The following is a 12,561-nucleotide window of genomic DNA, read 5'->3' as shown; positions in this document are numbered from 1 at the left end:
TAAAAGTAGAATTATCATTTGACGCGCATCCTTGAAAGTATGGTTTTTCCAGAATCCATTTCATATAATTGATTGTTTTGTTTAATTATTCCTCCATCATTACTACATACCTCCTAGTTCTAGGTTAGAATCCTGGCATAGAGGCTAAAGTTTGAATAGCCAATAATTTGACTAAAGTAGTGATTCAGATCTTGTTCGCGTCACCCAAACGACAAGTTGAAAGTCATCCTTTATAACAGCAATTACTTTGCTTTAGTGGACAAAATCTTTAAATTCAAAAAAGGAAAATTTCTAACTTGTTTTTTACAATTATACTTTACTGGAGTCAACTTATGAAGGTGGTGCATAGTGCGACCCTTTTATACGGAATTGTATTATACAAAAAATTCTAAGACAGGCTTGTTTAGTGTAAAGGGAAAATTCCATCAAATCGGCGGTCTTGGCAAGTGAAATTGTCTTTTGCTATGAGAGACGGATCAGTTACGACAACCGTCTTCGAAACAGACAGTCCACAGGATCCGCATGGTCGCACATACTGAAAAAATGTGCTAAAAATAAAAAAACACTAAAGGTCACAGTCTGGTGATCGATGGCGGATGTCATCAATTATTCCTTTTTGCGACAAAGTTCTTCGGGACACTCGGTTCGACTTGATGAATCTCGGGGAAAAAATGGGCAGGTGGTATAGAATCCGTAGCAACGCGTGATCTTGGCATTCTTATTCGACACAATTCTTTTTCTGACCTGCCCTCCAGAATGGGGAGTGTCGTCCATATATTTGGTGAGAAAAATAATATATTTCACGGTTCGGAAAAAAGTCGCTAAATTTACAAAAATTAAATCGGTGATCGATAGCAACGCTAGGATAGAACAATGTGAGTAAAGGAACGAGCCAGACGAGTCGTCCTACTATTCAAACATGTCTTTGTGTCATTCTCCAGCCTAGGCGAAGCATAAAATTTTACGAAGGAGAAGAGTGCTCGCTGCATTCTTTTACTCGTTGTAACATGTGAAAATCTTCCTTACCCGTTTGAATCATTGTGTGCACACAGTTCCGACATTCCGTTCATTCTTGGTCACCGTTTTTGATCCATTCCCCATCTGGAAAATGACTGTTACACCAGGACATAAATTGAAATTTACAATCCCTGCCGTTTGAAAACGTGGATTCTACCTTAGACAATGGCCTCTCAGAACAATATCCTTACTACAAAAGACGGTGTTTATTCGAGCGAGTCGGAGCACGACTTGAAATTGAAATGATCACAAATGTGGCCTACACGCACGTATTTGTTTTCTCTGATACACACATTTACTATTTATGCTAACTTTTATGAATTTTACTATTGACATTCCTTTTTGACCGAATTTTCTTGATACCACATTTCCTACGGCCCTAGTCAAAGATTCAGGGGCGCATGTTTTCTCATTTCTTGGTATAGTGAAGTTCAGTTTACATTAATTTCTCACAAACCCCTAATTGGTGGCTGGGTCGACGAACAAGCTGATGCCCATTTAATCACGAGGACTAAAGCTCAACAAAAACAAGCAACCCAAAAATTAAATATTGGCAAATCAATGCATCACAGGGATAAGTACTACAACCCTAGCTGCCTTAGATACACTACTAAATCTACTACCATTGAAAACTTTTAAACAAGGAGAATTAAGGAACAGCTAATACAGACTTCAGAAACAAATAAATTGGATGGGGACTAAATATTTCGAGCATACAACGAGATCAGACAGCCAAGCAGTCATAAAAGCACGTAAAAGGTCGTACCAGAACCTCCAAAGGCAGGAAAAACATAACCTAACCTCTCGGTTGCCAGATCACAAAAGAATTTTAGGTCAAACTCGCAAACACATTGCTAAAGTTAGATGGTAAAACATAATGGGGTGACCTCTGCATCGGTCTCTCTGGCAGAGAACACGTACGTTTCCAATATAATCAGTGGATACATCCAAAACTTCCAAAGCCTGGAAGCACGTAACCTAACAATACCTTAGGTTTGCAGTCAATGACATAATACTTCTTAAGGAAAAGATCGAGTCGATTTAACAAAACTTACAAACTAAGGAAAGTACAATAAGCCGGACTTCTACAGTGAATGACGAATACCAAACAGTCTGAAAATATTATGCAATGAGGCAGGAACTGCCACCCGTACCATCTTCGAATGCCAAGCAACCAGCAAAGATCTATCTTGGGTGTCAAGATAACCCGAGAAAAATAATTCCAACAATGACAGACTTACTACTACTTAAAAGAAGGATCGAGTCAATTGAACAGAACTAAGGAACTAGGAAAAGTACAAACTAGGCTTCAGCATATGCGGTGTACAAAATCAAAGGAAAATTGGACGAACTCTAAAGGTGCCAAACATAGTAGGTTAGCGAAGGGTAAGATTAGTTTAGGTTAGGTTAGGGTACCTTCAATTATATCACCCCTGCTTTTTCCCTGGTCGATTTCGAGTTCCCAAGGCCCGTTTGCTTTCACCGAATAAATATTCGGTGATATTTTGAAGGTATCCTTTGGGTTAGGGACAGGTTGGGATAGTTTAGTTTAGGCATAGTTAGGGTTAGAGTTAGGGACGGATCGGAATAAGTTAGATAGGGCTTCAACGGGTTGGATTGTTCGTTGGTTGTTTGGGTTCGAGACTGGTTAAGTAGGGTTTAGGGAACAGTCAAATTAGGTTAGTTTCAGTATGATTAGTCGATGGGTTAGGCAGGAATAAGTGTTAGGTTAGGGTTGGGGACGGGTTAGGATAAATGTTTTTGTTTTTCTTTCTCTTTGCTTTCGAAATTGGAAGCAGAGCTATAGATTAGGTTCCATATATGTGAGTCAATATTTTCCATGAAGCAGAAAAAATAAATATGCGAGTACGAAGTACACGTTTCTGTTTCTGTTTTGTTAGGTTAGGATTCAATTTAGGGACAGGTTATGTTAGCTAGTGTACGTTTAGTGCTGGGAACTGTCTAGGTTAGGGTAATTAGGGTTACAGTTAGAGATGGGTTATATATCCATGCGAATGAAAAATGCGAGTGCGCGTTTTTTAATATTTTTTTGCTTATAAATCTGTTTTCTATTTGGCCAATCCATTTAAATTTCCAACTTTTTAATTTATTTGTACGATTTCTTTTGGAGGTGTGCGAGTTGATGAACTGAACTGGTATACGTAACATATATGTAATGTCGTGAAATGTATCCGATCATCTTGGGTCCACTTAACCTCACTGTTTTTGCGTGTTAAACTGCGGGTTGATCGCTAACGAAGATGATAAAATGTTGAAAAGCGTCTGACCAATCCATAGGGAGAACAAAATTTCATAAATAACCTAGTTATAGATCGTCATTTTTATTACACTCTTGTAGGCGGGGTCGAGTGTTCGAGTCCCACAGTCAGTCCGGAAATTTCTGATCTAGCCCCATTCTCCATCTCGTCTTGGTCAAATTTTAAACCTTTTGTTCGTCATCTGTGACTCGTTAAGAACGCAGAATACACTTTTTGAGTGAGGGTTATAATATTTAATCTAATTTGATGGACATCAGCGCAACACGTCGATGTCTGTATACAAGTTCGAAGAGTCTGTAGGCTTCAATAAATGAAATGAATATCGGCATTTTCCATTAAATTATCGGGACCGAAGTATTACATGAGGAACCGGCTGAAACTGAACCTCGTTGAGCCTGATTCGATACAATCCGGTCGCCACCTGATTTACAATCGCTATTCTGGACCGCCTATGTCGAAGTGGCATTGTGCCCCCCCTTCGGATTCCACAAGACTATGTTGCAAGTTTTGAGCACGGGTCCCCGGATCATTATAACAAATGCGTCAATTAACCCCGAAAAGCCCCGTCAGATTTAATCATTCCAACATATTGAAATTATTGGTGTGAGCTTCATTAGAGGGGAACGTAACACCCAAGGACGAAAACCTACTCAAAGCACTAGCGTTGGGTAAAAAATTTAACATATCACTTATATTGTCCTTCTTCTGTCTCCTTCTCTTTCTTCCAAATCGGTTTATCTGTATCGAGAAAAAAAAATTTACATGAGAACACCGGGAGTCCAGTAAACGAGTACACTTGTCATCTGCCTCTGTGAAATGCGTCACAACAGTTTTAAACTTAAAAAAACAAGAAAAAGGAAAACTACCTTGGATCGGTTTTCTTTTCACCGATCAGAGTAAGAACATTCTGCGTTTCAGCTTGAACTCACGGCCGAGTCGGACGTTTCGAATCATTTAGAGACATGCTCCCTTGGGGCAAAAAGTAAAGTAAGCACGTATCAGCAACGGAAGTTGGCTTGCGACTTTGGATCATAAAGAAATCCAGCTCATTGTGTACGAAGCGAACCTCAGCGGGAAAGTCCTGACGACGACTTCGTGCAAATCGAGTGTAAATACGGATCCGACCATGTTTAGAACCCGAAGCAAAGCTCGCTAAAGTTCTAACGTCTAGCATTTACAAGTTTTGAATTATAAATAGGTTTTATTCTTCATACTCGTAGTTATTGCAATATATATAAAAGAAAAAATATACATAGAGATAAAAGCTGTTGTAACTAACTGAATATTAAGGTAACCAAATTAAGTTAATATAATTTTTGTAAGAATTAGTATTGTATCTTTATACAATTATTAATTATTTTGTATGTATATTTAGGAATTTTTTTTTTGACGAGGATTTGCAACAGCAGAGGTCATATAAACCCTCAGGATGCCGGTGTTTTTGAAAAAAAGCCCATTTGTAAGTATGTCGGGTTCGAATGCAGGGCCGCTGGATTCGAACCCGAGACCTTTACATTACAGTGACGAGCGCCGTGTCAACGCCTAAACCGTTGCGGCCACCGACGCCCCAGGATTATTATTGCTAAGTACGATAAATGTAGGATAAATGGGCAGGCATATTAGCTGTACTGTATAGGACAACCAGGTATATGTTATATTTCTCATATAATTCGTAATTTCGTTTTCTTGAAAACTTAGGTTACGATATTTTAAACAAAAGTTCATAATTTTCAACCTTGTTGATTATCAATTAAATTTTTACTGTCTATGGATGGGAAACATCCCTCGAAAGCTCGGACGGACGGACATGTGGTGATTATAAATGGGTAGGTGTATTGACTGTACTATGTAGGTTAAGGTTGATGGAGGTTATATTTCTGATATAATTCGTAATTTTCTTATTCTTGAACGTACGCTACCTTACTGTAACAAACAAATCTAAAAAACAATCGACCCTATTTTTACATGCGGAGCAGGATTGTGGAGTACCACGAAGCTATCCAATATCCAATTAATCGAAGCATTCTATTCAAAGCTCATTAGACGTATCTAAGCTCCCAACTACGTCTGTTACCTCACCCACTGACCTCATCCCTTCGTTCTGAACTTGTTCATTCCCTACAGGTCCATTTTACCCTTTCATCTCACCCAATCCCTTCCGTTTAAGACCTGTTGATTATCTCCTATCCGAGAATACTCCAGGTCACCTTAGAAGTCTTTTATCTTTACTCTTTTAAGTCGTGAATTCGAGGTCATTAGCCTGTCTAGATACAGCCCAAAGAAAAGGACGTTGTCGATAGAAAGGGTGAGAGGTTATACATTGGGGGGTAGAGTAAGGGTGAAGGTAGTGATTGTGTAGTCGTACTGTTCTTAGTACAGTAATAGACCGTGGAAGCTTTGGGACCTATTCTCTACATGTCTGAGAATCTGACCCATACTCTTATGCCTTTGCCAGGTAAGTAGTAGGATGAGGAAGTGAGTGTAGTATAGGATGTATTTGAGTTTCCAGAGCAAACCAGGTGCCTGACATGATTGAAAGCCTGTTCGACCTCGAGAAAGACCGCCGTGCTTCCCGAATTAGTGAGGTTATAGCAGGTTAGAGGCAGGGTGATGCATGTGAAGGTTATGTTTTGTGATTTTGCACTGTTGATTTTGATTCACCATTTTATAATAATTTTTCGAGGGAATATAGTGTCTGGAGGGTGAGCTATAGCGGTGGTTGAGTTGGAGGTAGAATAGCAGTATCATCAACTGTTCAACAATATATACTGAATACAATAACAAAGGATCCTGAGGTACATAGCTAACCTATCTCACCTGTAGACATCCTGGATTAGCCCGTGCTCTTAAGAACCTGCCACGTAGGACTTAAAGATTTGCAAGTGTACATATGATAAAAAGGTCTTGAGCCGCAATAATTTCTCAATTTCGTTCGCTACCGAGACTCCCGCTACATCAGGCTCACTGACTTCAATCCACGAACTTCAACCAACGGCTTAACCCAATGACATCGGCCTTTATCAGGACCACCAAACATCCCAGTCATTAAAAATAGTGAGTCTGGAGGGTGAGCTATAACACGGTCGTAGTTGGATAAAATTGGCAGTGTCATATGTTCAGCAGTTACTGAGTGCAGTAAAGGACCGAGCAACCCTGAGATATCTACCTCTACCTATCTGTCGATCAGACCCAAACTCTAAAGCTCTAAAGCACCTATCAGTTACGACTTGAGGATTTTCAAGTGAGTATAGATTGGTTAATCATGAGTTTCCAGAACAATCCCCATCTTTTAAAAAAATCCTCTGCTCGTTTAATAAATAAAAATAAGTTGTTGAGTTAAGTGGGGGGGGGGCTTGCAGACCCCCGCTGCCGTGGGTTCAATTCTTCCCATCATTCCTGGAATTTCTGATCCTCTCCCTTTAAAAAGCATAACCTAATGATCGTTCCTACTCTGGCTGATAAGTAAAAACATAAAAGTATTTAAATACATTAAAAAACAAGAAATTTTACTATTGCTTAGTTATGTTAGGTCCGGAGTCTACGCTGTTCATTTTTTGGGCCAGTCGTTGTGAATTAAAATTAATAATAGGAAAATAGTTTTTTTTTAAGTTTATCAGAGATTGAGACTTTAGGCATTTTTTAAACAAATTTGTGATGATGTCGAGAAATAGGCTGGACACTTAGTCATTTTCCAACCTTAATACAAAACTCGATGAATACACTTAAAAATAAAACTTTCAACTTGAGGACATGAAATTTGTATTTTTATATAAAATAAAGTCCATTTTACAAAGAAATAATTAAATATCCATGCTTTGTAAGGGAAATACCATGTCGCCCCTATATTAGTAAAGATTAATCGGTTCTTTTAAGTAATTATATTTTATTTTTAACCATAATAATTAAAAATTTTATTTGATATAAATGTATTGTAAATAATTTATGTAAATGCGAGATGTCCACAGAAACATCGATCACTTTGATTGATTGTTTACAAATTGGGCCAATTAGAGGAAATAAACAGCAATCAAGAAAGACCTCGTGGTATAATATTACTTATTCTTAAAACATTTTTTTTTTTTATGTTCGATAGTAAGCAGATTTCATGTTTTACCTTATTTCGTGTCGGCAACTAGGCGACATCTGGCACATGTGCACATGTCCCGAAAAAGGGGGAAAATCGATTTTTTTCGGATGTCCAAACGGAAAACTTTTCGACCGTGGCAGGCTTCTGTGCACCTAGGGCTAACGACGATAACTGGAAGTCGAAGGGTGGCCCGGCATGCCAGACAGGCCATATGGCTTGTAGACACTTTGTCTGCCCCCTCTTCAACCAGTTTGCCGACGAACCCTCACCGAATGGAAACGGTCCATATGGAAAAATGTCTTTACCGTTGATAATTATTGTTAGGCAGGGAAATTTTTCGCTAACATACTTACATTCGCTTTCTGATGGTCGTTTCTCGGTTGGCTCTTCTTCTTGCCCTGCTTCGGCATCTTTCGTCGCCTCTTGTTTGCTATCCGTTGCATCGCATCTGGAAAAAGAAATACAAATCCGGAAGTTAGACTGCGTTCAAAGTCTCTCACAAGCTCGAATATGTTGAAATTTGCCTTTATATTAAGATTTTCTACAACAATTAAAATTTACACCCATGTTATGACTAAATCCAACCCCCAACCCTTAAAAACCGCATCGAACCAAAATGTACACAGATATTTTAAAATTATATAATTATAGATTTATAAGGCAGATTATTAGGATTAAATGAGGATGTAAGACCGCCAGAAGAACATTTTAAACCCTTGAAATTTTAAAATACCATTCCATTAGTTTTATAACCAGTCTTATAGCATTCCTCAAGAAGTCCTTAGATCAACAGGAGTTTTGGAATTAAATTAAAGGGAAATTATGTTTAATTGCACGTAAGAACTTATATTATAGAACGTTATTGGTAAACGAATTTAATTACTGGTAATAACAAAAATAATCACTAAAATTTATCTTACTAAAACAAAATAAATAAAAAATCATAAAAATGATAAACATTATAGTTTATGCTTAGTATGTAATAATTAAGTATGAGCCAGGCTACAAGTAAATGATGTTTGTTTTAATTTTTTTTTTAGAAAAATTAATAACGATAAAAAAATAAAATAAATATATTCGTTATACATTCTTATTTTTAATTAAGTACTTAAAGTGTAAAGGATTAGGGTGAGGGTGGAGACGGGTAAGGGTAGGGTAGGTACAGTTAAGATAAGGTTTGAAGTTGGGGACAGGTTATGTTAGGTTAGGTAGAATTACGGTTGGCGTTAGGGTGAGGGTTGGAGACGGGTTAGGTTAAAAACTTCCAAAACATTCCATAAGGTGGAGGAAATATGCGGGTCCGAAGCGCGCCTTGTAGTTTGTATTTTGTTAGGATGGAGATGGATTAGGGTACGTCAGGTACGGTTATTCTTAACATGAGAGATAGGGACAGGTTTGGAAAGTTAGGGTTAGAGTTAGGGACGAGTTAGGTTATCTATCCAGGATTCAATGTTTTCCATAATGCAGAGAAAATATGGGAGTGCGAAGCGCGGATTTTATTTTTTATTTTGTTAGTTTAGCGTTGGAGTTGGGACGGATTAGGTTAAGGGTTTGTCATGATAGGGTTAGCAATCGGACTTAACCTATCGATCCATGATTCAATGTTTTCCGTAAAGCGGAGAAAATATGCGAGTGCGAAGCGCACGTTTTACTTAGTATTTTGTTAGTTTAGCGTTTGGTTGGGACGGATTAGGTTAAGGGCTGGTTAGGTTAGGGTTAGAGACATGTTAGGAAAGGGTTAGCGTGCAGGACTTATCCTATCTATCCATGATTCATAGTTTTCCGTAAAGCGAGAAAATATGCGAGTGCGAAGCGCGCATTTTATTTTGTATTTTGTTAGTTTAGCGTTTGGGCTGGAATGGATTAGGTTGGGTTGGTTAGGTTAGGGTTAGAGACATGTTAGGAAAGGGTTAGCGTGCAGGACTTATCCTATCTATCCATGATTCATAGATTACCGTAAAGCGAGAAAATATGCGAGTGCGAAGCGCACATTTTATTTTGTACTTTGTTAGTTTAGCGTTTGGGCTGGAATGGATTAGGTTGGGTTGGTTAGGTTAGGGTTAGGGACATGTTAGGAAAGGGTTAGCGTTCGGGACTTAACCTATCTATCCATGATTCATTGTTTTCCGTAAAGCAGAGAAATATGCGAGTGCGCAGCGCGCGTTGTTGTATTTTGTAAGGTTAGTGTTTGAGTTGGGGACGTTTAAAATATTTCCAAGATCTCTTTATGGCCAAAATTGAAATAGTGTAGACAATCTTTCCCTGTAACGATTTAGGACAGCAATTTTATCGGATAATTTGATTCTTTGAATTGTTAATTATACCGAAATACGAGGTTACCGAAGAAGATAACAAGTATCGAGATCCTATTAAGAATTTCACGACCGCCCGTTTTATCTAGAGCCGGGCACGAGTCGAAGGCAGGCTCTACACCCTAAATGCAATTAATGGGCGTTAAAAATAGAAAGTCCTGACTAACGTTTCCGGAGCCCTTTAAATTGTTCAACGCGTCACTTCCGGAACTATGCTAGAAAACTGTGAAAAATTTCCTTGAATTTCCTTCGGCAAATCGACCCCGGCTCTTCGAAGGGCATCAACGTGATCAGGACGTAATTTACTTAACGTAAAACGCTGTTTATAACGTTTCATCTCAACTTTAGATTGACGCACTTCTTTTAAATTGATCAAGTGGATCGAATTATGATTGCTTATCGCGTTTTCCCATATTATAACATACCCTTTATTGAAAAATAAGACTTGCATCCCGCTTTGTGTATCTAGCATATTTTTATGCTTCATTTCATTCTGACACTGAATCTATTACCCAAGGAAATTAAAAATTCAAGTATTACCATGGTTCCACTGACTTTTTTATCTCAACCAATACCTTACTTAAACATTAATTAATTGAAAGGAATTTATTTGGTCACTCGGACCACGAAATCTAATCGATTTAATTACCGTGGATATGTTTTGGCATACACTACTTCTTGTGGTTAGTCATTTTCATGTTACCATTTTACCCCTAAAAATGAACCCTTTTTACATAAAAACTTAACCCTTTTTTATTTCAAATTAACTCTTTTAACCCTGAAATCTACGGTTTTAACTTTAAATTAAACGTTTTCAACGTCGAATTGACTTTTTTTAATTTCAAATTAATCAGTTTTGCCCCTTAAATTGACCGTTTCTATCTTAAAATTAATCTTTTTTTAACCTAAAAATTAACCGTTTTTTAACGAAAAACTAACCATTTTTAACTAAAGATTAACGCATTTTAATTTAAAATTATCCTATTGCCTCGTCAAATTAACCGTTTTAACTTCAAATTAACCTTTTGTTATATCAAATTAACGTTTTGACTCTATAAATTAACCTTTTAACTTCTAATTAAATGTTTTCAACGTCGAATTAACTTTTTTAATTTCAAATTAACCATTTTACCCCTTAAATTGACCGTTTTTATCTTCAAATTAACCTTTTTTTAAACAAAAATCAACCATTTTTAACGAAAAAATTAACCATTTTTAACTAAAAATTAACATTTTTTAATTTAAAATTCACCTTTTGCCTCGTCAAATTAATCGTTTTAACTTCAAATCAACCTTTTGTTATATCAAATTAACGTTTTGACTCTATAAATTAACCGTTATAACTTCAAATTAAACTGTTTCAACGTCGAATTAACTTTTTTAATTTCAAATTAACTCTTTCAGCTCTTAAATTGACCGTTTTTATCTTCAAATTAACTTTTTTTTTAACTAAAAATGAACCCTTTTTTAAAGAAATATTAACCATTTTTAACTAAAAATTACGCATACGCTACTTCTTACGGTTAGTCATTTTCATGTTACCATTTTACCCCTAAAAATGAACCCTTTTTACCTAAAATTTCAAATTAACTCTTTTAACCCTGAAATTTACGGTTTTAACTTCAAATTAAACGTTTTCAACGTCGAATTGACTTTTGTTCATTTTAAATTAGCCATTTTGCACCTTAAAGTGACCGTTTTTATCTTCAAATTAATCTTTTTTTAAACTAAAAATTAATATTTTTTTAAACTAAAAATTAACCCTTTTTTAACGAAAATTAACCATTTTTAACTAAAAATTAACACATTTTAATTTAAAATTAACCTTGTGCCTCGTCAAATTAACCGTTTTTAACTTCGAATTAACCCTTTTTTAATTTCTAATTAACGCTTTTACTCCATAAAATAACCGTAACTTCAAATTAACCCTTTTTAACTAAAAATCAACCCTTTTCATTTCAAATTAACCTTCTTTCCCGTCAAATTTAAACTTTCAAAAAGAACGTAGGAAAGGTATGAAATGTAAGCATTTAAAGCAAAATTCCGACATTTGAACAAACAAATAAATTTATGCGGCTCTTGTGATTATACGAAAATTAATTAAAACTAAAAATTGCATAAAATTAACTATAAATCAAAATTATTTTTCTTTTCATTTGAGATTTTTCGAAATATTAAGTAATTTGGCTCATTTTTGTCACATTTCTTTTAAAAAAATCTTTATTTATACGTAGTTTGTATTTATGTATCATTTTTAATTTAGATGGTAATTAACTTCCATATGGTTTTTGGTATTAAAATTTTTGAATTTGATGACAAAAAAGGCAAATTCGACAGAAAACGCCAAAACTGATTTAATTGCGGATCGACTCACCTCTCACCCACACACACATTCACTCTCAACGAACACAAAACGAGATATCCTCCTCCTAAGTTTTTTTATTGCTTTGAAGGAAGGTTAATTGGAATTTTTAAAATTGATTCATTTGAAGTTAAATAAGGTTAATTTAACGGAAAAAATCTGTATTTACGAGGGATGTATTTCTGAACGGGTGATAAAAACTTAAAAAACTTTTTCTCTACAACCTGTACACTTTTGTGCCGATCTTTGATAACCTTTAAATCTATCTATAATGAAGTTAAAATATTTGGAATTCTTGTAATATGATGCCAACAGAATAGAGAAATCAATTAATAATCAAAGTGCAACTCAGCGATTAAGTTCTGACTCATGGTTACTCGAAAGAAACCAGATAAGAAAATTGTATAGTAATTTTATTGCAGGATTTTCATAAAGGCGATTTCCTTTGTGCGAGGACGTGCATTTGAAAGGACCTGATCTTTTTGAAGAAAATAAAACTGTAAG

The 12,561-nt window shown here is 36.1% G+C and overlaps 1 protein-coding gene across 2 annotated transcripts in view; it reads right to left on the bottom strand.

The window, feature by feature from the left end:
* The window catches only part of LOC106663317, a 157,897-nt gene that overhangs the window by 57,707 nt on the left and 87,629 nt on the right, over positions 1 to 12,561 (bottom strand). For both annotated transcript variants that reach the window (XM_014388055.2, XM_014388056.2), the window contains exon 4: positions 7,737 to 7,831. In XM_014388055.2, coding sequence (XP_014243541.1) covers positions 7,737 to 7,831 — 95 coding nt within the window. The remainder of the gene's footprint in view (positions 1 to 7,736; positions 7,832 to 12,561) is intronic.

The sequence above is a fragment of the Cimex lectularius genome, unplaced genomic scaffold (assembly GCF_000648675.2).
Source record: "Cimex lectularius strain Harlan isolate CLEC.00 unplaced genomic scaffold, Clec_2.1 scaffold195, whole genome shotgun sequence".
In the NCBI taxonomy this organism is placed as follows: Eukaryota; Metazoa; Arthropoda; class Insecta; order Hemiptera; family Cimicidae; genus Cimex; species Cimex lectularius.
The sequence above is the reverse complement of the archived record's forward strand: the minus strand, read 5'-3'. Positions and strand labels throughout refer to the sequence as shown.